This window comes from Aythya fuligula, chromosome 3 (genome assembly GCF_009819795.1).
Source record: "Aythya fuligula isolate bAytFul2 chromosome 3, bAytFul2.pri, whole genome shotgun sequence".
NCBI lineage: Eukaryota > Metazoa > Chordata > Aves > Anseriformes > Anatidae > Aythya > Aythya fuligula.
The window spans coordinates 118747243-118775089 of NC_045561.1; the positions used below are offsets into that span (position 1 = coordinate 118747243).

Genomic DNA, 27847 nt, shown 5'->3' on the forward strand with positions numbered 1-27847 from the left:
TTTACTGGCATAGAAGCAGCCAGAGAGGATTACACAGCGATAAGATAATAGCAGCATGAGCAACACTTTGTTGGACCTTCTCGGTGTGATTATATGAATTACACGTTTAGCTGAAATTCACTGGCTAGGTTAAAAACTTTGTAGTCATTGGAAACTAGCCCCTCGAGAGCTCATCTAATCCACATCCTCTCCTCAGAGCAGGATCTCGTGTGCATTCCTGACAGATGTTTTCTTCAGCCTGTTCTCAGAAACCCCACTGATGCAAAGGCCAAAAACTCCCAGCAAGTCTCACCCTTCCTGCTTTGTTAACTTTATCCTTAAATTGTTTTTATCGGCCGCCAATCAGAATCTTTTCTTGTTTTGGTTTAAAACCAAGGTTTCCTGTCCTATCCACCGTGGACATGCAGATTATTTGATTTCTTCTCTCTACAGCCTTTTGCATAATTGGAGATGTTTCCTCATCTCTTCCTGATTTTCTTTAGTATAAAATTCTTTCTGTGTTTTAGTGTGTTTGTTTATTCTCCCTTTCCAAATAGCCCTAAACAAATCCAAACCAAAACTAGACCAATCTGTCCTGGCTTGCTGGTTGTGTACTGCTGGAATGTTTCTTGTAACATCTGTTCAGACATATGAAGGTTGCAGCTATGCTCCATCCATCCATTTGAAAAAAGCAGGCGTGCTTATCGACAGTACTTCATGCATCATTTCAAAGCAGAGTAAGGGAGGTGGGGACTGAGCAGCTGATGCTGTTGCCTGTTGTTCCCAGGCAGCTTTGTAGTTCTGATCCTTTCAGAAAAGCCCAGGGGAAAGCAGTTAATCTCACTGTGCTTGTTTGAAAATCAGTCCTGAGCTGTGCTTGTGCCCCTCACACCTCAGCTGGTGTGGTGTGAAAAGGAAGTCAAAATCAATCTATTAGAAAATGACACATTTCCAGTGACTGTGTGAAGAAAATGTAGTGCCAGGTGTATAAAGCCTTTGGTAGAAAATGATAATTTAAAAGCCTTTTGCAGTTTCTCTGCTTATTAGGATTAAACCTGAATGCTTCATTAGCACAACTCTCAGCGCTGTTCCTGCAGGAGCACACCACCTGAGCTCCCCGCCCCAGGAGGGATTGCATTTTCTCCTAGGGAAGTAGGAACAGGGGAGAAGTAAAAGGGCCCAAAGCAGCTAGGATATTCTCATAACATTGTTAGCTAACATGGAGTAATTATTAAAATAGACAAATAGAGTAAGTAATCTAAATTCATATTACACAGAGTGCTTAAAGTGTTTGCTGTCTTAATTCTTTGTGGTCCTGGGAAGGCTTTTGCCATTCCTGCATATGGCCAGGAGATCCTGCTGCCCTGCACAGGCAGCACACCAGGCCTCTGGGACAGGAGGTCACAGCACATCAATTTCTCTCCTTATTTTGGTTTCACACGTCCCACGATATTGCCACATCCACTTTCATCATGGGTGAACTTAACTATTTTCCTCCAGCATTTCTATTTTTTGTTATTTTCTTTTTCCTTCTCTCTCTGACTTGCCATATTTTGCTGCTACCTTGCAGTTTATAAGGTGTGGTACATTCTGCCTGTCACCTTATGCAGCCTTTCTGGCACTACTCTGAAAACATTAGAACTGTAGAATAGATCAATAACTGTGAATAGTTCATGTGTGTGGGGAGCTCAGGGAGGCCTGTAGCCCAACCTCCTGCTCCAAGCAGGGGCAGCCTGGCCTCCATCAGGTTGCTCAGGCCTCTGTCCAGTCAGGTCTTGAAAACCTCCAAGGATGGAGATAGCACAACCTCTCTGGGCCCTCTCTCCCCTGCTGGACTGTCCTCATGGGGAAAAAGCTTTTCCTTATACCCCTCTTTCTCTCAGCCTCCTGCTCTGCACCCCTGTGACAACCCTGGCTCCATCTTCCTGATGGCCCCCTGTAGGAACAAGGTGGCCACCCTCAGCCCTTTCTTCTCTAGCCTGAGCAAGCCCTGGTCCCTCCGCCTCACCTCACAGGGCAAGTGCTACCTCCCCTGAGCATCTTGGTGGCCCTCGGCAGATCTCATCCCTGTTTCTTCATGTCCTCATTGTACTTGAGAACATGGGCCAGGACGCAGAATGGAGGTGAGGTGTAATGAGTGCTGAGTAGAGGGGATAACCTCCTTGCTGGATCCTGTGGCCCTGCTCATGCAGCCCAGGAGGCCTTGGGTGCCAGGGCACACTGCTGCCTCGAGTTCAGCTGCTGTCCACCAAGATTCCCTGGTTCCTTGCAGCAAAGCTGCCCCAGCCTGCCTGTTGGCCCTTCTTCCCTTTGGGCAGGACTTTGTGCTTGTCCTCATGAGGTTCCTGCTGTCCCCTGCCTCCAGCCTGGCTTGGCCCCAGTGGGTGGCTGCTCTGTCCTTGGGCTCAGGGAGTGCTCCCCACAGTTTAGTGGCACTTGCAGACTTCAGCAAGTCCTGTGTCCCCTGAATAAAAATGTGAAGCAGGCCAGGTGCCCAGAAGCACTCACTTGTTGCCACCCTCCAGGCAGACCATCACCAAGTCTGACCATCCAGCCATTGTCCCGTCCCTTTGTCCAACCACCCAGACCCCAATGTCTGAGTGTGTTCAGTATTGCAGGACACAATGTCACTTGTCTTGCTAAAGTTGAGGTAATTGGCATCCAGCTGTCTTCCCTCATCCACAAATCCAGTCATTTGATCACAGAAGGTAATCAGGCTACTGAGGCCTGATTTACCCTTGGTAAGTCCATGCTGACTGCCTCCAGTCACTATCGTCTCCTTCGTGCACACACTCCATTGTTTTCCCAGGGATGAATGTGACTATCCTGTATTTTCTCAGATCTTCTTTATGCCCTTTTGAAGGTGGGTGCAACATTTGCATTATTGTGGGGAATCTGCCCCAGTCTCCATTTCTTTTCAAAAATGGTAGAGAGGCCTTGTAAGGACATGGGATTCGGTGCTGTTCCATACTTGAGTGGATACCTGCTATTGCCCTTACACCTGAAGAGAGCACAGAAGACCTCATTTTCTTAACTTGTTACCTAGAAAGATGAAAGGAAGGCAGGGAGAATTTAGGGAAGAAGCTCTTCCCACCAGCAGTAAAAAACACTGCTACAGAAAAAAGGATGTGGGTGGCTCTGCTTTGTAAGGAAAAACCGTGGTGGTAAAATCACTGGTACAGATAAGTGGTGACTTGGGATGAGGACATGAAAATATCTGTTTGAAAGAGGAGGAGGAATTACCGAAAAATAATAAAATTTAGAAAAATGGGTAAAAATGTAGAAAGCACATAAGGTAGGAAGTTTTTTGTGACACCAAAGTCTAGTAGGAACTAAAGCTGCTTCTAAAAGGACATTTTAACAAGATCATCACTGGATTGGGTATGGATGGGAAATCAGATGGGACCAAATGGGAAGTAGACTCAAACCAGAGGTGGAATGGGTGTCTCTTTGTTTTGTGACAGTCTGATAGCTACAAAAGGCTTTTCTGCTTTCAGCCTGTTGGGAAGTAAGTGAGTGCTACAAGAATAAAGGCATGTAAGTATCACAGAAGTGCTTGTCCCAGAGCTGCCGGGATTAGGGGACGTGTGTTAAAGAATCTTTATTTCAGTCCAAACAGATGTCTCGTAATATTTCTTTGTACATCCCCGTGTTTAAATGTTTCAATTTCCTGTGCAGCTTGGGAAGGAAAGCAGTCAGATGGACAGTCAAGCAGCCCGCAGAACTCCACCTCCAGTTCCTCTCCCTCTGTTAAGCTCGATAACTCCTTGCCAGGGCTGGGGAAGAAGCCATTCCAGAGATCTGACAGGCTCCATGCAAGTAAGATATTTATTTTTCTGCTTACAGAGATTTAGTTATTCTAATGACAGATCAAAAGCCTAAATAGCAAAATTGACTAAAATGTTCATTTAATTCCATTGCTAAAGTGATTTCTTGACAATCCTGGAAGGCGCTTCTAATACCTTCTGTATGAACTAGGATAAATAATTCAAACTTGCCATATACAAATAAGCCTTGGCTTACTTCTTATCATCAGGGGTTTCTACCTTTGAATTTGCAGCTTACAGTTTGAGAAGCAAAGAAGGATTTGCATTATTTATCAGACTTTTTTCATGTGCTTAAGATACTTTGGAAACATTAAAAAATAAAAATGAAATAAAAAATTCCTTCCCAGATCTTTATAGCTCAGACCCCAATGTTATTCGGCTTCCTTTCAGTTCATTTGAGTTAGATCTTTCTCAGCTTTCGTGACCTTTTGTGGTTTCTTTTGCATATACCAATGGTGAAATTAATGTCAGTGAACATAAGGCCATGCTGAGGTCTCCATCTATGCTAATCATTCAAGATTTCCTTTATCACTGGTGAAAAAGGCATTTTGAGGGCATGTTTCATTTGTCCTCCACACAGCTAGCTGATGTGCCAATGCCTGCATTTTAGACATCTGTATACATTTGGTGGAATAAAATAGGATATTGTTATTTAAATGGCACCTTGCCCTGCCTCTGGAAGTCACAGGAAAAGGAAAAGAGTATGTTCTCAGCCCATAACTCCTCATTGCATACCGTCCCCAAATCCCATCAGTTCAAAAGTTTCACTCAACCGTGAGTCCACTGGGGTTTCTCTAATCCCCCATCCTCTGATTTACTGTTTTGGGCAACTCATTCTTTTACAACAGATAACCATAATTTAATGAAGAGCTACTGATTATTTTTTAGTAATTTTATCAATGAGGAGGATGTGGCCTTGCTTCTAGTTCTGTTGTTTCTGTTACACTTATTAGTATCACATTTGGCTGATTTGTCAAATTTTTTGTCTCCTCAGTTCTGAATTCCTTCTCTCCCTCCACTACCTCAAGGCTCAGACACATTTACAGTGCCATGTGAGATAAGGTTGCTTTTGCAATTCTTATCTTGGCCATAAAAAAATAAAAGGATTGTGACCCATTGAGGTAAAACAATTTCCAGGTTCTATGTTCATACAAATGAAATATTGGGAGAAAAATGTAAGGCAAAGGAATGCTCAGGTGCCACTTAGGGCACTTGTATCAGTGAACTCTCAGTCAGATGGGAACAGTGCAGCTAGCTTGAGGTGCCTGCTTGACAGTCTAGCTTCAGCTCTCACTGCAAATAGGAAATTCTGCCAGTCTTGATAAGTTATAAACCTGCAGAGCCATTTCCTGAACAACTTCTGAGAGAGCAGTCTTCCAAAGGGAACAAGTCCTCATGAATTTATTTTGTTAGGTATGTTACCTTAAAATAATTGCTGTGATCCCTGAGCTCAGGTGGCACAGGGTGCGTCTTAACATTAGCCATTTTTCTATTAATCCACTTTTAATCTAAGCCTCCAAGCATGTGGTATTTTGCCCGTAATAGACAGTAGATGAATCCAAAGGAAATTGTGTACATGGTACAAATGCTTTCTTCAGTAATAGCTTCTGAATTTGCAGTACATACACGAAGCTGGCAGTAGTGTAAGGGTTAAGGCTGGATTTCCTGGCTTTCAAGCACAGAAAAGGAAAGAGGAGAATTATTGCATTTTTACTGCTTTGTCTAGTGTTGTGCTTTCAACACGAGCAGAATGAGCTGATGATTTTTTTCTGAAATGCTCTTGCTGAGAATAAGGTAGTAAAGTCCAAGAAGAAATCCAGAAGAACAAACTGACCTCAACTAGCAGTTCTAGAAACCCCCTTGAAAAAGAATCCTTGATAGTCCCCAGATAGATACCAGGATTCATAGAAAAGCTTGATTAACTGACACAGAGTATGATGTACTAGGTATGGAAATTTTCTGTGCCAGAAAGGACCTCCCACATTTTGTTGTTAGCTATATATAACCTTTTACAAAGGTAAACCATGTAAGATTTCAAGTTAAGGTTTGAAATGCTGCTTTAGAGTGAACTCTAAAGGAGCATTTAATCCCCACTCAGGTAAGATGTTACTCGGGTCTTTTTCATTCTTTGCAGGGCAGCTGAAGAGAACAAAGTGTGCTGAAATTGATGTGGAAACTCCTGACTCCATCCTCGTGAACACAAACCTGCGGGCACTGATCAACAAGCATACGTTCTCTGTTCTGCCTACGGAATGCCAGCAGCGCCTGCTGCTGCTGCTGCCAGAGGTGGACAGGCAGGTAAGTTATGTGTTCTGGTGTGATGAGAAGGGGTCAGGTGGGAGCATCTCCAGAAGTAATTCAGACAAGACATCCAAATACTATGTCAACATCTATTGGGATAGACTTTTTTCTCTGTGTACAGCGCAAAATACTGGAAAATTCTTCAGTGATTTGTTTGCATATTTGTTGCTACCAGATAAAATAATTCAAATTTGATAAACCAGTGGCTTGATTCCATTCAGTCAACTGCATATTTTCAGCTATAGTGAGAAAAATGTTTCTGTTACATTGGATTTGATGAGGGCCTGGAGCAATGGTTTCAGCATCTTCCTCTCCTGTCCTCCCCCAGACTCATCAATACAGGATTAACCCTGCAGCCCTCTGTACAGGTGCCTTCCCACAGGATGCCTGAACGGATGGAGGATTTTAGTTCCATCCTCTTCTGTTTCCCATTATGTTGTGTTACTGCTGTCAAATTCTGGATTTGGTAGAGTGAAAACTGAGTGAGTTCTCTATTGCATTTTAATATTGTCCAGATTGCAGAGTAGACTGCAAGGAGCTTGTGTCCTGATCTGAAACACACTAGAGTAAAGGTCCCAAGCATGACAAGTGAGTCAGCTTTGGAGGCCCTTTATATTTTGTGGATTGTCTGCTTGAAACTTCTTTGTGCAGGAATAGATGGATTTGAAAAAGTAGAAAAGTACTCGGTGGGAAGGAATGGGTGAATATTTTCTGGCAGTGGCACAGAAGAAACAATGAAGGTTTTCACCCAACTCTTCACTAAACAAATTATGTTAACTGGAACAATTACCATTAGTGACAAGGGGGTAAGGACTCATCCTTCAGCATTGAAAGAACTGCTGAGAGAACCTACTGATAAGTTATTTTCATCTCAGATGGATCTGATGATTTTCATCCTAAGGGATAAATAAAATCTGGCTGAAGCAGTCTCGACACCACAGCAGTTTTCTTCAGCAGCTTGTGGAAGACAGGGATGATACCAAGAGAGGAGAAAAGAACAAATGTTGCACTTGCATGTAAAAGGAAGAAAAACCAGTGAGTTCAGGAAGTGAAGTTAAATCTGTTCACGTGGAATACCAGAGAAGTTATAACTAAACCTAGAATACTTCCTTCCTTTCACCTTAATTGTGTGTTATGTTTATCATCATCATTCCTGCCTCAACTGGCCCGGGATCTTTAGAGCAAAATGGGCTTCTGCACTGTGCTTCCACTGCAATCGTAGGGTTGTTAATTCAGATGCATTAAAGTATGTGCCTAGAGCCATTCTGAATGTCCTTTAGATATCAAGGCTGGCTTCAAGATGCCACTCCAGGGGGATGCCTTCTGTATCAGATCTGAGAGTCCCTTGAAGATGTTTTACTGTGCGCTGTTCAAACCAGTACCAGCTGCCTGCGTTTATACACCTTAGTCATGCCCCATGAGTTGACATCTCAGCTCGTTACTGCAGGCTGCTTTTACAGCCCGTGGAGATGCAGTCAGTACAATCAGCTGCATGTGACAGCATCCAGTTGTCTGCTTCGGGGTGAGAGCTCGTTCCTGACCTACATCCACAGACAACGTGGTCACTATGAACTGTGAAGGGATTCCGACCCAGAAGTAGACACTTGGAGCACAGACACGCGTGTTTAGTGAAGTTCTCTCCATGGTTGTGGCTGTGCTGCTCTTTGGGGGCTCACAGGGTGTTACTAATGCATCTGGGTCACGCAGCTGCCGTCTGACCTGCTTTGCGGAGGATGCTCTCCTGAACAGATGCTGTTCAGTTGGAGTTAGGAAGAGTTGTAACATTTTTTGCTGTCTCACAAATTCTTATCTTCAATCAGCATTCATTGGGGACTTGTTAGTCCAATAAATACTTGAAGGAATTGTTTTCTAAGTCCAGTTCCCATTGCAATAATTAGGTATGCGTCAAAATACGACGTGGTGGAGTTTGCAGCTGGAGTTTACTGGCAAGATGCTCACAGCAGATGGCAAGACATTGCTGTCCTGACTTTTAAGTTTAATTATCCTTAAATTCAATTAGAATTTGACTGAGAACAACTTTATAAATAATATGCTTGGCTCCTGAGAGGACAAATTCTACATTTCACTGTGGTAAATGCCTGAGAGCAGCTGACCACATCAAATTGTGATGCGTTCCAAAAAAAGTCAGACTTTGCTGTAGTAAACAGGAGAAGAGGTGAAATGCAAAAGGGCACACAACTTGTGTTCTGCGTGGTAGTGCCTCCCTCCGAGTTATTCCAGTGGGTGCCTCTGTGAAACAGAAAGGGGGCACTTTCTGAGACACAACCCAGTCAGCCCTGCCACAGCTGCCTGTGCTCCAAAATAAGGCACAGGCAGCACCGTGTCTGCTGGAGAGGTTAATCTGGTGAATTCTGTTCCCTGTAGCTGAATAATGAGGGTTTGGATCAGAAAACAAGCTTCTGCTTTTGTACATCTCGATAGTGGTTGGCTGTGCAGCAGCTCCTAACTTAAGTGTCCAACTCAATCTTAACTATGAAACCTCCTGTTATGTCCTGGCTGGCATTTTAATTACAAATGATGCCTCAGTAAAAGCAGGGTTTCTCTTTACCAAATCCTGCACCATTGCAAGTTCTTCCACAGATCTTCCGTTGTAATCAGAAATATCCCAAATCTGGACAGTAAGATTTTGCTTGTTTGCTCTGATTTATTACTTATTACTGTGTGACTTATACAAGAAATGGAATCACATCTGTTTTGCCCACAGCAGGTTTTTGTGACTTCCTGACTGATACGTGTATTTTTGTGTTTCTAACAGAGAAAATTCCACTTTTATTTGTGTGATGATAATGTCCCACTGTGCTATGTTCCAGTCTTAGCCTTATTTCATTTAATATTTATTTATATTCATTTATTATTTATTTCATTCTCATTTATGTCCTATGCTATAGCTTGACTGTCCTATTCGGTTAACCATATTTTTGAAGACTGAATTGGTTTTGAGCTTTTATCCCTGGAAGTCTTCAAAAGACGCTTAGATGTAGAGCTTAGGGATATGGTTTAGTGGAGGGCTGTTAGCGTTAGGTTGGAGGTTGGACTCGATGACCTTGAGGTCTCTTCCAACCTAGAAAATTCTGTGTGATTCTGTGTGATTCATTTGTCTATCTCTTTTTTTTTTCCCTGAAGCATTTAGGGAAATGATTATATACATTTCAGAGTTGCTTTAAGAGGGTACCTTTTATGTCCTTACTTTTCCCAGAAAACAGCAGAGCTGTTGCTCTGGATGGTACTTAAGGCAATCTCCTGCATTGATTTTGCAGGGCAAAGTGGATCTGAAGAAGCTTTTCAGCTTTTCATGCTGCTTTGTTTCCTTGCAATTCTCCTTGCCACCTGTATCGTGTGCTGCTCACGTATGTTTGTGCAGCAGCCAGGTTGGAAACAACTGGGCTGAAGCAAGGAAGAGGAAAATTTATCAGAATCTCCTGGATCCCAAACTTGGCACAGCCTTAAAAAGCCTTTTTATTTTCTTCCAAATGAGATGAAGACCAATTCTAGCAGGATTTGTGGCAAAGTTGCAACTCCTGCTCTGTTTTCAGACGACATAACATGACATTTGCCTTTTCAGTTAATTAATGCTATTTGCTTTGTTCCGTATTCCAGGTTGGGGCAGATGGTTTGATGAAGCTGAGTGGCTCTGCACTGAACAACGAGTTCTTCACGTCAGCTGCCCAAGGCTGGAAGGAGAGGTTGTCAGAAGGTAAAACTTCCCCTGACAAAGAAGTAAAATGCTAGAAGGCTTTCGGCTAACAAATGTTTGGGGGAATTTGTAAAAGATATTTGATGGAGGAGTTGAAACACTGGAGTAACTTACTAGGCAAAGACTGTAGTCAGTATAGCTCATGAGAACAAACGCAAGCCTACATCTTTGTAAACTACAACTCATAGGAGGGGCTGCAGGAGGGAATTACCTTTTGAACTGATGTGGAAAAATAGGCAAGTCTTTGGAAGAAATGACAAAAGAAAAATGCTTTTAAAATGTTGGTCAAATGATAGCATATGATAGTTATTCTTAAGTTGTAGTAGCTAAACATAGCCCACTGCTAAGCTCAGTAGGGAAGGTAAATTATATTCCTGGAGTAATGCACTTCATCATCAATGTAGTCATCTAGTTGGTACAGCCAATCCTTTGAGCCATAATTTTTGTATACCATAAAGACAGCCCTTTACTAATATGTAGGACACCTGCACCTTCAGCCATCATTTGCATCTTGAACTCAGAGGTGCTAATTCCATGATTTGATCAGATCAGATCATCAGAACCGCGCTCATTCGTTGGCAAGGGACCATTTCCTCTACAGAATTCAGCCATGAAGCTGAGTTTTTATAAAGACAGCAGCATCAATCAGGACTCATTTCAAGAAGGGAATGCCATTTACTCATTACAGGCAATTGATTTTTTAGAGGCTTTTCCATAGAAAATGTATCCTCTTCTGGGTCACCCTTTATATTTTGTGGATTCTGGATGTATCTGTGCCAGTAAACAGACCAGGCATAGACCTCAGCTGTCTGTACTGCTTAATTGTTGAAACTGCCCCTGGTTTGGCTCCCATCATTTAGTGGTTTTCCTTTGATGTCTTCTATAAAGAAGACCTTTCGTCCATTCATGAGTACACATCCGGAGGGTACAACAATGTTTACACAAAGATCTTCTCACCAGATTAAAAACAAAACTGCTGTAGAACCTGCTGTGGTGATGAAGCTTGCAGTGATCAGGGTGAGAGCTGGAGATCTCCACTGACGTTCTCACTGAGCAGCACATCACTGCCCAAGTATCAAAGCTCCGTGGCACTGTGGGCAGAGCAGTCCTGTTGGCTTTCTTCAGCTACTCTTCAAGTTGCTGATGATTCATAAGAAGGCTGTTTGGAGTCAGCCACAGTTTAATATAACACATGCACGTGTCCTGGATGACAAACGGGGGTTACTTGCCATGTTTACGTTTGGCACCCATGCTGACACATCTTTTTTTAGAATTCCTCCTTTTTTTCCCCGAGATTGAGGAGACTTAATTGCTGTGCACCACAAACTGTCCATTTACAGTTGCACGCTGAGCAAGAAGCTTTTGATGTTCTCGCATGCACACTGAACCACAGCCACCCATGGCTGTCATTTCACAGTGCCATATTGCTTTGCTGTCTGCCTGGCAATCTCTTCTGAGCCTTCAGAAAGTGGCAGTCATGTAGTGCATGCATACATACAACATATTTTTGTGTATATATTCGTATTTATTTAATATGCACCGCTTCACACAAAGCATCTATTGGCAGCCAGAGCTGACACTGACAGCCAAAGCAGTTGGGACTGTCTGGCAGAAAGCTGTTGCCCACACACTGCAAGGAGGAGGCAGCAAGGAAACACCTTGCAGCTCTGGAGAAATGCTGAGGTGTCACAGGCAGGGATAGTGTCACAAGCTGTGGGACTTCTGTGAGATATCACTCTCATCTGGAAGTGTGAAGGCTTCTGTGGTTATCCTGGTTCATTTTATGCAGATATCCCTTATTGCATTTTGCAGGTGAGTTTACACCAGAAATGCAGCTAAGAATACGTCAAGAGATAGAAAAAGAAAAGAAGGTTGAGCTGTGGAAGGAACATTTTTTTGAGAGCTACTATGGCCAGAGGTAAGACCTTCAGCTGTCTGTTTTATCCTCCTCGTTGCCTGTCCAGACATACCTGCTCCTGTGCTGTTAGTGTGCTGCCCACCAATACACGTTGCTCTTCATCAGTCCTGAAACCTGAACAAGGTTTAGCTTCATCCATCTGTCACAGAACTGAGGAAGTATCTTGAGGTGTGTAGGTCAGAACTGATGTGTTCACCATCATAAGATTTCTAATGGTTTAACTGGTGTAGCATTGTTTTCTTTATGTGAGCTGTCCCTTAGATCCTTACATATTAACCTTTCCCCCTCCTTACTGTGATATTTTGAGATGTTTCCCCTCCTGTGGTTCTTCTAGTGTTAGTATTTTGGAGGATCCACAGGTGTGTGGTGTTTGAGCGTACTGTGAGTCATCTTCTATGTAGAATCTTGTGTTTTCCCCACATCTTCAATCAGACCTACATTTGATTAAATTCCCAGGTCTGTAAATACATGTATTTCATTCTGTTTCTTTTTGCTTCAAGATTTTCCCTTTTTTGAGGCTTTGGAAAGGATCTCAGGTTTCTGTGTGAATAACTGTGCTAAGAAACTTGGAAATTACAAGATGCACATAAATAGCTGATACTGAATTTCTCATCCTGCATCTTTACAGTTAGCTTTTATGCTTCTCCTTGGACTGCCAGCTAGTTTCTCTACCATTTGTCTGTGGTGTTTTAACCCTCTAGAGCATTCAGATTATTGTAAGCCCTACTTTTATCATTCCATGGGTTGATAGTTTGGGGTTCCATGAGTGACAAGGAGCCTGGTGTGTATGCTCGTACCTATGGAGTACTGAGTAAAGGAATGAGTATTTTTAAAACAACCAGGTTGAGAATGCAAGTGATCTGGTGGCATTTCACAAATAAAGATGGATGAGCAGTACAGGGAAATACTCCCAGACTTTTGATGATGGCGAAAGGCAGCAATGTTGGTTCTAACCTCAAGGTACTTCAGCAGTTCTGGCACTAGCCACGTTCTTCTGGAAGAAATGGTGGGACACTTTTCAGGAGCTCCCTTCCAGCAAATGTCACCATATGAGCTTAAGTCAGATGCAAGCTGTGTGGGGTTGTTTGCATGTGGTAGAGATCTGGCTGTGGTGGCTGGTAAAGGAAATGTTTACTGTTGGGCAAATTCTTTTGGTTTTCAGCTTGGAAAATTAGTATCTGGATAGAGGACTAGATCTAATGTATGTTCCATGTATCTCATTTAGTTAGTTCTAAACATTGTTATTAAATTCTGTTTCATTTGGAAGTACTAACAGTAGTGAAGGATTTCAGAGATCATGGCATAAAATTAGGTGTTAAATGTATTTTGGGTATCATAACTAGAGAATCCTCTCTGTTCTCATACTTTTTGCAAGAACGTTTCACAAAACAAAAATTCTGTTTTTCTTGCTAGTTCTGGACTAAGTCCTGAAGAGTCCAAGAGACTGACAGCAAACACCAGCCCTGCCGAGACAGAGGTTGAAAATCCAGCAGCTGAACAGCCAAAATGCATGCCAGCCTCTCTGGCACCACTCAAAGAGGAGATTACTCCTCCAGCAGAGTCTAAAGCACAAGCAGCCCAGGCAACACCTGCAACAAAAAAAGGAGGAGAGGAAAGAAGAGAGGACACGCAGCCAAAACCAGCCAAACCTGCAGAGGCCTCAGTTTCCCCAGATGGCTGTGCAGCAAAGCCTAGCGACCACCCTCTCTCTTTAAAAGAGAAAACACAAGGAGAATCCACTCAAGAGAAACCACAATCTGCTGTCAGTCAAAAGCCAGAGGAAGAGAGGAAGCATGCTGCATCAAAGGAAGTGCCAGTGAAAGAGACTGTGAGTACCTCAGTTTTGGCCCTGAGCAAACCAAAGAGCCCTGAAGCAGGTGAAGTAGTAGCAAACACGGCAAGTCCGGTGATTACTCCACAAACACCAGAAAAGAAGTCCCCTGCAAATGAAGAAATGGAGGTCAGTGTTGAAGGCCATAAGAGGAAGTCGGAGAGCCGTGAGGAAGGTGTAACCACTCCTGAGAAGAAGCCCCGCATCATGGAGAACTGCCAGCACCACCAGTCGTTTCGGACCCAGCCGCAGTCCTTTCCTGCAGCTGGGACCCCGGTGCCACGGGTACCCCCACTCAAGGTAAGGAGAAACAAGGGCAGAGCCACCGAGTGGCTTTGTATCCATCAGCTCAGGTGGGAGCTTCAGTTCTGGCTACGAATGTGAATTGTTACCTCCTTATTACAGTGATAGAAATAATTGGTCCGAACCCACAAAAGCTTGGCTGTTTGATAAAGGGAATCAGCTGGCTGGCTAATCGAGTTCAGCTAAGCCATGCATCTGTTAAAGGGTCTGCTGGACCAGAAGCTCTAGCAATTGCATTCAAGCCCAAGACTGAAAATAATAAAGAGCACTGCAGGTCATGGTGGGAGCTGGGGAGAGCTGCAGAGGAGTTACAGGACTGTAATTACAAAGGAACTTGTAGCCCGAGAGCGCACAACTTTGTAGATGTGTGAGTATCCCCCTCGGTACAATAATAGGTCTAGAGAGAATGCTATCAGCAGCTCGCTAGATTTTATCAAGTCCAAAAAGTAAATTATTTGCCTGTGCTTAGAAAGACCATCTAGAAATGATACGGTTGTCATTTATACCATCTGAATGCAGGGGAGTGTCAGACTAGGAAGCAGGGAAAGGCTATTTTAGGGAACACCTCAATTCCAAAAGTCCTTTAGTGCTGAGTCTTAGCAAGAATGAAATGAAAATGGCAATAAATCACTGAAAAAACAGAGAAAACAGGAAGGAAGCAAGAAAGGTCCCACACTTTGGCCTGGACAATGCAGTTCTCTTGCACTTGAGATCTAGGTCATAGGATGAGACACCTGCTGCTAAACTTCCAGGGAATTTAGGGAGGTGACTGACCCCCTCTGCTCTGCCCTTGTGAGGCCCCACTTGGAGCACTGCGTCCAGGTCTGGAGCCCCCAGCACAAGAAGGATGTGGAGACGTTAGAGTGGGTCCAGAGGAGGGCCACAAAGATGATCAAGGGGCTGGAGAACCTCTCCTGTGAGGCTGAGAGAGCTGGGGATGTTCAGCCTGGAGAAGAGAAGGCTCCGAGGCCATTCAGTACTTAAAGGGGTCTTACAAAAAGGATGGAGAGGGACTCTTTACTTGGGTAGATAATCACAGGACAAGGGGGAATGGTTTTAAACTACAAGAGGGGAGATTTAGATCGGAGGTTAGGAGGAAATTCTTCACTCAGAGGGCAGTGAGGCACTGGCACAGGTTGCCCAGAGAAGCTGTGGGTGCCCCATCCCTGGAGGTGTTCAGGGTCAGGCTGGACGAGGCCCTGAGCAACCAGAGCTGGTGGGTGGCATCCTGCCCATGGCAAGGGGTTGGAACTGGGTGGTCTTTAAGGTCCCTTCCAACCCAAGCTATTCTATGATTCTATGAAATTCCCGCTGGTAAGTAATAAACACTCCAATTTCACACATTTGATACTCTTTCAGAAAAGGATTACAGGATTACACATGTACAGATAACACTAACACTTTCTTCAGTGCTGTTATGCTCAATAGGAAATAGTAAATGGATGAGCCAGCACAGATTTTTTTTTTATAGTTGTATGCAGGAATACAAGTCTAGTTTTTGTAGAACAGGGCCTCATTTGGGGCCTTAGGCAGAAGCTGGAAGTGGAAAACTGCAGAACTGCTGTGTTTCTGCATGTTCTAAGAATTGTAATCTCCTATTAAGATTGTTCTTACTAAGAAATGTACAAACACAAAAACAAAATTTTAAAAGCGGTTCATTGTTCAAACTAAGTTCATTAATAAGTGCATTAATAAGTACGGCACAAAGGTAGGCAAGTATTTATAAAATTTGTTAATAACACAAAATTGGGGAAAAACAAATATACAGGGTGAGCGATTGACCTTCCAGTGCGATGTAATAAACATGGGATTTAATTTAATAATATAGAGTGAATTTATGGATGATTGAAAATAGTTTCCTCTGTAAGGCAAAGACATGTCAGTCCTCAGGAAAGAAGGAAGTAGTGAGCTGGTTAATCAGAAGATGACTGGGAGTCCACAAGGGGTTGCAGATCTGTGAAGAGAAACGTTAACCTTGTAAGATACTAGTTTAAGTCCCTACAATGGAGACAGAAAAACACCAACATTAGTGCCCCGTTCTCATCATTTACACTTTAGAAAGAAGGAACTTACACAAATAAAGTAAACTTTAATGGTATGGGGAGCGGAGAACGTATTTTAGAAGAAAGGACTAAAATTTGGCATTGTATTTGAAGACACGGTAAATAGGGAATATTACCAGTTTACAGAAAGACACAGAGGGGGTAGAAGTGTAATTCAGAATAAAGCAGGACATTGCCGCAGACATTTGAATGGATATAAACTGCGTATGCACAGAGGGTGAAATTTAGAATAAGGGAGGAGCTTCCAGTCTAAGATTGTAATAGACCCAAAGTAAGTGTGCCAGACATCAAAAGATCATCTGTGTCCTTCTATGCCTATCTCTCAAGTGAGAACACCAAAGGGATTTATCTAGGACTACACATGTAAATGCTTCTGTTCTTAAATATGCGGGTCAAACGTTCCCCATATCTCAATTCTACTTTTCTCCTCTCTTTCAGATTCCTGTTTCCAGAATCTCCCCAATGCCATTTCCTGCGGGCCAGGTCTCTCCCGGGGCACGTTTCCCAACCTCAGTTACCAGTCCGGGAAGAACAGGGGCCAGAACTCTGGCAGACATCAAGGCCAAAGCCCAGCAAGTCAGGGCCCAGAGGGCAGCGGCCGCCGCCGCAGCCGCCGCCGCCGCCGCCGCCGCGTCTTCGGGGGGAGCAGTGCCAGGGCCCGGGCCCGGCGGTGGCGGGGGCCCTCCAGGTGGTGGAGGAGAGAAGAGTAACGCAGCACCAAGCGGAACCAACGAAACTGGAACTGGAGGAAATGCACTGGAACTGGCAGGAACTGGAAGCGGGGGAAGTTCGAGAAGGTTTCTTCCCCATTGTCCAGGGCCCCATTCCCAAATGGAGACCCAGGCCACGGACCAGCCACCAGCTCACAATCTCTCTAGAGCACAACTACAGCAAACTTCCACATTGCAACCCAGAACTCCAGGCAGCAATACAGGCACCACCTGCTCCTCATCAGCGGCATCAGCATTAGAGAAAAGCGACAGAATAAAGCAGAGCCCCCCAAACGTGACTGTAACCCAGGTTCCAGGCTCCCCATACGCTGGCAGCAGTGACAAACAAGAGAAAGCACCTTCTGCTCCAGCAGGTCCGAGCCAGGCCAGCGGGGCATCAGCTGTCAGGGATGGAACAGGCGGTGTCACTGCGTCCACAGCGGGTACCAACACAAATGTCACTAAGGTAGCACCTGCGGCCTTAGGAGGGACCAGCTCAGATGTCTCCAAAGGCACAAATCCTTCCCCTCTGATGTCTTCGTCTTCACTGACACCCACAGGCTCAGAAGCCCCGGCTGGAGGCGCGGTAACATCTGCTCCATCTGCCCCTTCCTCCAACGCTTTGTCAGCAGCACCTAGCCTTAAAACTCACCTAAGCTCAAGCGGGGCCCTCCCCAAAACAAGCTCCAGTATCCCTGCTAACAACCCTTTGGTCACCCAACTGCTTCAGGGCAAGAATGTCCCTCTGGAACAAATCCTGCCGAAGCCTCTCACCAAAGCAGAAATGAAAACTGTCCCGTTGGCTTCTAACGAAGAAAAAGGGGCAGCAGCACCCAGTGCCGCGAGTGTAGCAGGGAGCGGGACTGGAGCTGAGGGTGGTGAAAGACAATCGGGTTTACCCACACAGCAGCTTGGGAAGATCTTTTGCCAGAACAGGCCCCTGCCTCACATTCCAAGGACCTTTCCAGTCCCCTCGGGAAAGGACCCCGGCGCTGACCAGCACCCGTGCCCGGAGCCGCTCAGTAAAACAACCCAAGAGCAGATCCTTCAGACTCTCATCAAGAGGGTCCAGAGGCAGAATTTGTTCCCAGTCCTTCAGCCTTCACAACTGAACCTCTCTCACTCAGGTTTCCAGTTAGAAAACAGCTCCACCAGCCAGAGGTTTGTGCTGGGTTTCATGGGCAGAAGGACCTCCAAGCCTGCTATGTCTGGTCATTATCTGCTCAACATTTCCACCTACGGCCGCGGCTCAGAGAGTTTGAGGAGAGGCTTCTCCTTGAACCCGGAAAACCGCTTGTGTCTGAACAGTCCTGCTGAGGCTCCGAAAACAGAATTTGGGGAATGTGAGGAGATGGCCGGCCAGGGCAGCAGCAGCAGCGAGGAAGGAGATGCAGATGACGAGAGTACCGGTGACGAACGCGAACGTGTCAGCGTGAAAGAGGAGCCCCAGGCTTCGCAGGTGTCTGGCCAGTGTGAAAAAGAACAGGGGTCACATAACACAAACCCTTCAGATTACGGCATCCCTGCTAAGAAGGGCGTAAAGACGGAAGCAGCCACGTCTCAGCAAGCAGCAGGGAGCAGGGAGAGCGTTCAGGGGTTTGACGGAACGACGCTAGCGCGAGATTTTATCCAAGCCGCTCAAGAGCAAATGGCACATGCAATGAGGGGAAAGATGCACGGCAGCCCCGAGCTTTTCAGTCCTTCTGTGCCGTCCTCGGACTCTGCGCAGCAGCAGCCTCCCCAGCTCCCTCATCCACACCCTCCGAAGCTGGGCGGAGATGCTGCAGCACAGCTCCTCGGGCCCAGTTACAGCGGCACAATAAACGTCTCCACCTCCCCGGACGTCAACCAAGGGTCTCTCATGACCGGGCTGTCGGAATGCAATCAGCTGTCCAGCAGCATGGGGAACGTCATGTCCTTTTCGGTGACTGTAACCACCATCCCCACCAGCCAAGCTATGAACTCTGGCACCCACAGTCAGACCATCCCGGTTCAAGCCTTCGCTGAAGACCACAGCATGGAGGACTCCCCTTCCAAATGTTACTGCAGGTTGAAAGCCATGATCATGTGCAAGGGCTGCGGCGCCTTCTGCCATGACGATTGCATTGGCCCCTCTAAGCTCTGTGTCTCCTGCCTTGTCGTGCGGTAACCGGGACGTGAAGCGGGGAAGAGGATGGCTGGACGTTGGTTTTGCTTTTGGAAGTACGTTGGGAAGAAACAGGAAATTTACTGCCTTGCACAAGAGACACGTTACTGAATCAGGAATACAGAGTAGAGTTCTTCTTTCATTAAAGAAAGAGCACCTTCTTGTACAGTGAGTCTAAATTGAGCTCAACTACGTGAATTGTGACAAGAGTTTGCACTTAAGGAATTATGTAAATATGTCACATTATTTTGTTTAAAAATATTTTTTCAATCTTTTAGGAGATAGTGTTTGACTTGTACTGCAGTTTCATTAACCCCAGCCTGCTATCCAGCATGTTTGCTGAGCTCTGCTCTAGATGGGGGAATGAACCCCCGGCAAAACATCAGCCTGTTGGGCTTCTCTTGGAAAGAGAAGAGCCGGATAATACGAAACTAAACGCTTGTTCTGACTGATGACAGAGCACTGGAGCAGGAAACCCTGAACGGGCTTCCTGTGTTGCTCTAAATTTTAGTTCAATTTTTCCGAATTGGAAGGCGTTAACATCACGCAGGCCTTTCAAGTCCTTGCCTCTCACTTGTGACACGGCTGTCTCCAGAAGGCATACTGGGTTGTGCAATATTGGCTGGTGTTTTTGATTCGCATATCCTCTCCTCTCCAAGGAGGCAGTTGCAGTAACCTTCTTTTAGGGACGGAGGTATCTTGATTTGCTACTGGCAAATACCGAAAAAGGCAACTGTACTAACCGTAGGATTCAAGGATTTAAATCACTAAAACAACTCAGTAACTGTGATTATTGGTAATTCCAGGAACCATTTAAAGCAGAGATCGCAAATATGTGCTGAACTGCATTTCATTTCTGGACTGTCAGGACTCGGCAGAAACCTGCTTTGTTAGGCATTATTTCAAGGGAGCTGGAGAGTGCGGCCCCCGGAGCTGAGCACCGCCAGTTGTTGCAGCACATTATGCAAGTGAAGTGCACTAAACGTCACCCTCTGTCCTACTGTTTTCTAGGAAGCTTTCTGTGGCTCATTAAAAACTCCAGATAGTCAGACTTCTCCGATTTCTATAGAAGATTTTCTATTTAGCTGAGCGTAGGGAAAGAAAGCAAGGACCTCGCTGGGCCTCGCGTGTCCGTCGGAGGACGCCGAGCCGGTGTGTCGGGGCGAGCTCGGGAGGGGTGCAGCTGGTGGGACACGTTCCTCACCCCCAGGAGCCGGTGCTCACGCCTCCGTGTGCTCCAGGTGGTGGGAATTAACCGATGCAGAACGGTACTTGGTGCTCGACGACACGGATTGACGACAGGCTGGCTAATAAAGCATTCGCCGATCTGCATGGTGACGGATCGCCGCGTGTCCGCGCCACACGGAGGATGTGTGGGTCACTTCTCTTCCAGAACAGCGTCAGGTTCGATAGTCACGTCCAGTCCCATCTTGTCACTGTGCGGGGTGGGAGGGGGGCCATCCTGGAGCTTGGTCAGGTAACAGATCTATGTATCTTTTTGATGGAAAAGCACTGAATTCACTTTGAATCCAAAGGCCTTTTTAAGATGAAGCAATATTAACAAAATAGGTGACAGCTGTTTTACGAGCTGGGGTCCTAAAGCCTTTTTTCCTTCTTCCCATTTGACTATACTACTGCTTTCCCTGCTTCCCTCTCCCTCGCGCTGGCGGTAAGCTCAGAAGCTCTGCCCGGGAGGCGCCGTGTGGTTTTGCGAGGAGCGGGTGTTGGTTTGTTTGTTAATGGTAAAGAGAGTTGCAGACTCAATCGCTTCACAATAAAAGTGTTTCCTTCCCTGTCCAGCAGAGCGTGGTGTCCTCCAAAGCAGGGTTAGTGTGCGTGAGCTAACGAGAGCGGCCGCGTGTGCATCGTGCTCTTAGTTTTGCCCGTAATAAATTCACCGGGGAGCAGTGACTCCTGCTTTCCGATTTTGCATCGCTCCTTGTAGACATCCAGTGGTGGACGGGATTTAAGTATTAGAAATGCAGACTTTACACTTACATCTCAAAAAAAAAAGAAGAGAATGCCAGACGTACTCCCAGTTCTGTCGTACTGTGCAGCCCCGCGCCAGGTCTGCACCGTCCCACGGCTGGCTCCGTGCGTGCCCGGGGAGCCCAGCAGAGGCAGGTTTGCTTCTCCTGCTGCAGCCCCAGCTGCTGTAGCAGGGATGATTTGTTCCCTGGGTCGGTTTGTACGTAAGTGCTCATTTGGACAGCGACCCATCGCTGCCTGCTTCCCTCTTTGCTGCTGCACCAGGAATTTCTGCCATTCTTTTAAATCGTAGGACGCGGCGTAAAACGGCTTCACGTGGTGTACCCTGGGGAGAGCAGGATCTTCCCTTCCCTTATTAGCTCCAGCCTTGTCTAGACATGAAAGCAAAGTTATGGCAACATAATCCTCAGTGAGACACGTTCGTTCCCTCAGTATAATCCAATTTAAAGGTTGTTTTGGGTTAGAAACCAAACTGAAAAAGTCATTTTAGCCTCAAATAAAAGCAAAGAGGCTTTGCTGGCGTAATTGGCTCAATGCTGTTCACACTTTGACGTCCATCAGGGTGAATCCTGCTGAATACAAGGCTGCTTCAGAGGGGGAAGGGGAGGATGCTGAGGGAGCAGCACACATCTGCTGCCTGCTGTTGGCGTTCCCAGGCTGCTCGATCTGTCGCCGCTGTCGCGTTGGAAAGGCTTCGGGGTACTCAGCGACTTGTATAACAGTCAGCAGCCCCAGCTGCGGTTCCGACGGGTCACTGCCTTTAAATTGCACAAGCTCCCCTGCAGCCTGCGGGTTGGGTTGTCTCTGGGCCCATTTCTGAGAGCCAGGAGTTGCTGTTCACGAGCAGGACCGCAGGAACCGAGCTGAGGGCGACCACCGAGTGTCAGCGGCTGCCAGGCTTTGCTGGGCCCTGCGGGCATCCCACGCGACGACTTGGAAGTTTACAACTCTGTTCAGTGCCTTAGTTATACTTTAACAGCTGAGCACTTTTATTGGGCTACGTTTATTCTGTTCCTGTCTCAGATAATAAATCCTTTTAATTGCATGTCTTTGATTTTAGCAGACGCTACGAGCTACTAGGCGGAACTTGAGGAATAATAGCCACGGGTTTGCAAGAGGGCATTAAGCGGTTAGGAAACTGTTAGAAATAATGGGGCTCAGTGTAATGATCGATACAAGTACAGGTCTATATGAAACCTTGAGAGCTTTGCATGTTTTCCAGTGCTGGTTATTGAATAATGTGTTTTAGAAAGGGAAAATCCTGCCGCCCCTTTAGGAGCGCTCCCTGCGTGGCGTTGGCCTGCTGCCCTCCTGCTGAGGCTTCCCCCGTTCGTCTCCGCTCTTCCATCGCCTGCCCTTCCCTCTGCTCCTCCTCCCAGCCCACAACGAGCCTGCTTCACTTTGGGTCTGTAATTTGGATCGTGACACAGCATAAAACATTGGGCTTCGGTGGGCAGGTATTAAAATAACGGCATTCTCCAGTAAATCCAAGCCCGGCAGCGTGAGAACGAGGAATGCAAAGAGACCCGTGGCATTTAACCTCCCACCTCGTGCAGGTGATTGGAATGGAGGAGTGAAGGCAACTAGGGACGGGTTGAGGTTTTGAGGTGCAGATGGGCAGGGCGGGGAAGGAAATTTGAGGTGTTCATGTCTCAAATCAAACGGAAAGGCAGCAAGCTGTGCTTTGTCAGGCAGTTATGGGGCTGATGGGGAAGGCAGTGCTGGCCAGGGCCCTGATGGCCGGGAGGTCACCGCTTGGCCAGGTCACCCCCCCAGTCCTTTTGGGGACCCTGGGGCAGGAGCAGGTGCCTGGGCTGGGGCAGGAGCTTGCACCTCAGCTGAGGTAGACGGCGCTCGGGTCGCTGAAAGCAGCTTGGAAAAAGACTTTGGTTTTGCAGGGGGGAAGTGCCTGAAAGAGCAGCGTGTTCTGTGCTGGAAGAGCCTCACCTGGGACGCGTGGAGCCCTGGGGAAGCTGCTTTGTTTCCCTTGGGAGCGTTGTCCCAAAGCCACCGCTGGCCGCTAGCAAACGGCCACGGGGGCTCTGCTCGCCCCGGGCCAGCCCAGCAGCGCTGTGCTCAGCTCCAGCGGCCGAGCAGCAACAGTGGTGGGGAGCAGGGTGGTGGGGAGAGCACACCGAGGTCCCTGGGGCACCTGCACTAGAACGGGGACACTGCTGGGATGGGAGGGAGGGAGGGGACAGACGGGGACGGGGCTGCAGTGGGGGTCCCGGGGGCGTCGGGTCCGTGCCACCTGCAGGGAGGACACGCGCTGCGGTCATGATAGCCAGAATTGTCTTGATTAACTAAGTTTTGTTTGTTTTTGTTTTTTAATGCTATACGTTTGATATAACTGAAGATCAACTTTAAGAGCTTACAGTAATATATTTTAAGTAATATATATTTTAGTATCTAAAAAAAAAAATAAAATTGACAAAGGATGATTTATGAACTAGATGAACAGGGTATTGGGAGTATGCAGTTTCTCGGCAAGGCCAGGAATAGTTTTACTAGCAGGAGAACTGAAAAGATTCAGTTTTTTCCATTAATGCAATAAAAATGGGAGTTCTTAAAAAGAAGAAATCCAATACTGTTTACCACATGCTTTTCTTGTTTTGACAACAGGCCTGTAAACACAGTTTAGAAGATACTAAACCTTTGTCTGTCTTTCGCCTTTTTAAAAGGGACTTAAATTGGAATAGAGGGTATGTACAGAAAAATCAAGTTGACACCATTTTAAAATGTATTTTTACACAAATAATATAGAAAAATCATATTTTACGTAAGAATTTTAAGTATTTGAAATATGTATATATATACTGTATGTACTTCATATATTCTTTATTTTACATTTTCAATGTATTAAAAAGTATTTGAGCTGTTTGGATTTGAGCATGTAATAATGTTAAAAAAAAAAAAAAGAGGAAAAGAAGAAAAGAGGGAGAGAGGGTGTGGGTCCTGCAGGCTGCAGTGGCTGCAGAGCACCCAGAAGTGCGGCAGCGAAGGGATTTTGGAAGTTTAGCAGTTTCAGGTAGAGCATACAGAACATTTCCCAGTCCTGTGTCCTGTCTGTGTCTCCATTTGGATCCGTTCATTTTGCCTCGTAACCACCCAGAATCATCCTTGGTGAGAAGACAAAGAGGTGGATCTTTTATACAAGCAACGCTACCTTTATAGCCAAAGAGACGTGCTGGTACAGAAGCTACTCAACCAAAACAGAACCAGAAGCTACTCGGTTGTGCTGTGCCACTGGAATTTCCACAAATAGGTTAATTTCTTGTGTGAGCATCTTACGGTGCTTACAGGGAATTCAAACAATACCAAAAGTCCGATGATTTCAAGGAAGCACTATCAAAGTGGATTTGTTTTGTTTTGTTTTGTGGGAATTATGGTGAAACTTTGACTGCAGAGATGCTCCATCTGCAGCTCTTAGGGACTGAGTGAATTGCGTTCACCTGGGCTGCTGGAGATGCTCCCCGCCAGACTGAGATCTGCAGCCCCTGCAATTGCTGGTTCTGCAACACAAATCTCCCATGGAGAGGAGGGTGGAAATGGCTCCACAGCGTGCAAGGCACAGTGCCTGCCTCGTCCCCTTTTCTATGACACCCATTTTGGCTTAGGTGAATCTCAAATCGCATTTATATTCCCCTTATTCCTGCAAGCAATTGCAGGACTCGTATAAATTGGAGGTGTTCAGAGCAACTCTGTTGCTGGGACTGAGGGGGAAGGAAACTGGGGGAAAAAAAGAAAAAAAAAAAAAAAAGAAGAAGTATTAACAAGTTAGGTTTTAAAATACAAATTTAAAAACTGAAAAGGCAGGCAACGGGTGTTTGAATATACTGCTTCGATTATTATTGGAATCCCTTGGGGAAAAAAAATATAAATAAATAAAAAGAAAGAAAAAAAGAAAAGACAATAAACGAGGCACCCAGTGACTGCCAAAAGTTGCTACCTACCCTGGGAAGGGCTGTCGCTCCCCAGAGTTGCACTGTAAGGGTGTGGGGGCACGTACAGGTCGGGTCTGGATGCGGGGGGCTGCGCAGGGGTGCAGCTGAGCGTGCACAGCGAGAGCAGCTTCATCTCAGTCTCCTGGTGACGTTACCCCTTGGGAAGTTACCGCAGGCCTGAGACGGAATTACAGCTTTTGTATTCGTTTTCCTATTTAAGATGTATGGGTTAGATGAAATATATGATAGTACGGATGTCTTTTGATCTGCTGCACTTTTTAAGAAACATTCCTTATTCCCCTGGTACTGCTGCATCTCCCGTCCCCTCCTACCCCCCTTAGAACTTAAGCCCGGTCGGTTTCCCGTGGGCTCCGGCGACCTCGCGGCAGAGCCCGGGGCCAGCACCGTGATTCCCTTCCCGTCCATCCTCTGTGCCCCCGTGAGCCCGTGCCCTGTTTGCGAAGTCAAATTTAGGCAAGAAATCCAGCAAAGTTTGCATGGGGAAAAAAAAAAAAATCGATTGTAGTTGAGTGAGGTAACGCCTGGGTGTGTAAGAGCTACGTGGGCCAGTTCTAGCAGGAGCAATACATCAGGGACAACGTGGTCCGTCGTGCTGCAGCTATGCATTTTGGCAAAGGTTGTTTTGTCACCCGGTCTTCACCCATTTTGCTGTGTAAGATTCCACCTTAGCTTCTCACCAGCATTAAGAGGAATCTGAGGAGTGCTGAGAGCGGCCTATTCCTAACCTGTCACTCGAGGCTCTGTGTGCCCATAGGAGGTAGCACTTGGACAAGCAAAGCCTGCCCCGTGGCTTCTGTCTTATTGCAGATTCTGTTCCTCTTCCTCTCACTTATTTTTGTCATGTAAAACTACCTGCTTTATAAATGAATGTAAAATACCGTAGTTCTTCAGCACATGGACAAATGTGTATTTTATCTTAATGTTTCATTTTATGTTAAATAAAAAGCATATGATTTTATGGGTGTTAGTGCTGCTAATGTTGATTTTTCAGTGATTACCTTCTGTCTTCTTAGTGGACCCCGATAAACAATACTGCACTACATTTTTCTGGCTTTGATATCTGTAAAGTCTTTTCCATACATTTCATGGGGAAAACTCTGGTTTAATAAACACTTTGCAGTTCCCTCAAGCCTCACTTCTTGGGGTGCTGAAACACTTTAAGGGCTTTGAGCTGTAAATTTGGGGAAAGGAAGGAACAGGAAAAAATCTGTATCACATGATAGCAAAGTCATTTATTATAAAGGGAAGAGTTCAGAGAAGTAAATCTGAAACCAACTTTCCTGATTTGTCAGGTAAACTTTGGATACAATTAACAATTAATAAAATCAGCAGGACTGGGATTTCTTTTCACTGAATCTGTTATAAGCACCAACAATCTGTATTTCAAGCATAGAAAGGTAATGTGAAGAGGCTGTGAACCTACTGAGTGAATAATCACAACGAGCATTAAGACTTAACATTAAATGGAGAAGGAAGGCTCAGTAAAGAAATGTGTGTCTTGCAGTACAAAGCGAGAATACAAGGCCAGCTGAGTTGGAGTTTGCAACCAGTGGCCAAAAAAAATTAAAAAATTTAAAAAAAAATCACCTCATGCAGAGAAAAAAAAAAAAAAAGGCAAAAAGGTGATTAAAGATGGTCCACAGGCATGACCCAAACCAAAAGTAATGCTACTTCCCTGTTTTCAGTGAGGACATTGTTACACGTACCACTTCAACCAGATGACAAGGGTTTCCTTAAAGAACTGACACAACGCTGCAGCTCAGGCAATGCATGGTTTTGTTTATCAGGTGAACTGCGGTGACCTGTGGAGCACAGGGTTGATAGAAAGTATTCCATAATATGGGATTGTACACTTTCAAATACAGAAAATATTCTATATTTAAGAATAAAAGAAAATTACATCATTCATATGCAAGGTTCTAGAAGTTTTGAAGTAAAAACTACTTGAAGCCATGCTGAAAAATGGGATAGAAAGCAACACAATCTCACCAAAGATAATCTCACCACAGACTAATTCAGTGTAAATTGTTTTCTGGTCACATAAGGAATATCTTCAGTCATACACATGATACAGGAAACTAGTATGTGGGAAATTGGTAATAAAACTTGAGAAGATGACGTAAACGTAAAGAACTGGTTTAAGGGGTCTTAATACAAATGGGCCCAGAAGTGGGAAATCGGTTTGAATGGGGGATCCTACTGAAATTACTCAGATTTCATCTGTGACATTAGCACCAGAAGTCAGGAGTAGCCCAAGAAAATTAACCAACGACACAAACTTGGGAAGTATCGGCAATGCACACATGGATAAAACTGGTAATCCACAACCCAAGTGACACGAAAACCAATCAAACACGCTGGTGTCACAAGGCATTTGGGAACAAATAACAAGCTTCTGCTTCAGGAGTGGGTGTACAGTAACTGGAAGTAACAGGGATGAGAAGGACCTTGATATACTCATTAATCATACCCTGTAATTATAAGCTGTCAGTGTGATACAGCCACGGGAAAGGAAAAACAACTCTGAAAGTCCAGCCCATGTATTGCCAGGAGAGAGAAAATCAGTGACTTGCACAAGGTAATGAGGTATTTTGTGTGGTTCTGCTCACTTGCATTCAGGAAAGACTACTTAAAACTGGAACAAATTTACTGAAAAACTTCCAAATAATCAGGAAAGGAAAAAGCTCTGACAGGTAAGAAAGAAGTCAAGAAGTTCAAGTTAAAACAAAAGCTGAAAGGTTTGGCATGGCGAGCTAGCAGCAGGCTAAACATTAACGGGCAAAACCAGCTGCTCAGCACTGGTACAAGAACAAATGGATATAAATTTGCTGTGGATAAACTTAGTTTAGAAATAAAAGAAAGTTGCTACTCAGTTGGCAAAATGTAAGACACAATGAAGCGAGTTACGGGGATGGTATGACTCCACCGAAGTATTGGGCTTTGTGCTCTAGGAAGGCTTTAATAGGCTTGTTTTCCTGAATGAGAAATTTTAGAGCCCAGTAATTTTTTATGAGCAATTTGAATTATTCCTTTCATTGTCATGTCTGTGTTAACAGTGATGCCATGTCCTTGGCACCGCTTCGGCTATTTTGTTCTACTC

At 45.3% G+C, this 27847-nt stretch overlaps 1 protein-coding gene across 1 annotated transcript in view; it reads left to right on the top strand.

Annotated features, from left to right (window-relative positions):
- The window catches only part of ASXL2 (ASXL transcriptional regulator 2), a 98931-nt gene extending 78125 nt beyond the window's left edge, over window positions 1-20806 (top strand). The window contains exons 8-13 of the mRNA XM_032184244.1: window positions 3658-3798; window positions 5941-6104; window positions 9726-9822; window positions 11635-11740; window positions 13154-13871; window positions 16376-20806. Of these exons, the coding sequence (XP_032040135.1) occupies window positions 3658-3798; window positions 5941-6104; window positions 9726-9822; window positions 11635-11740; window positions 13154-13871; window positions 16376-18796 (3647 nt within the window). The 3' untranslated portion in view covers window positions 18797-20806. The remainder of the gene's footprint in view (window positions 1-3657; window positions 3799-5940; window positions 6105-9725; window positions 9823-11634; window positions 11741-13153; window positions 13872-16375) is intronic.
- The last annotated feature ends 7041 nt before the right edge of the window (window positions 20807-27847 follow it).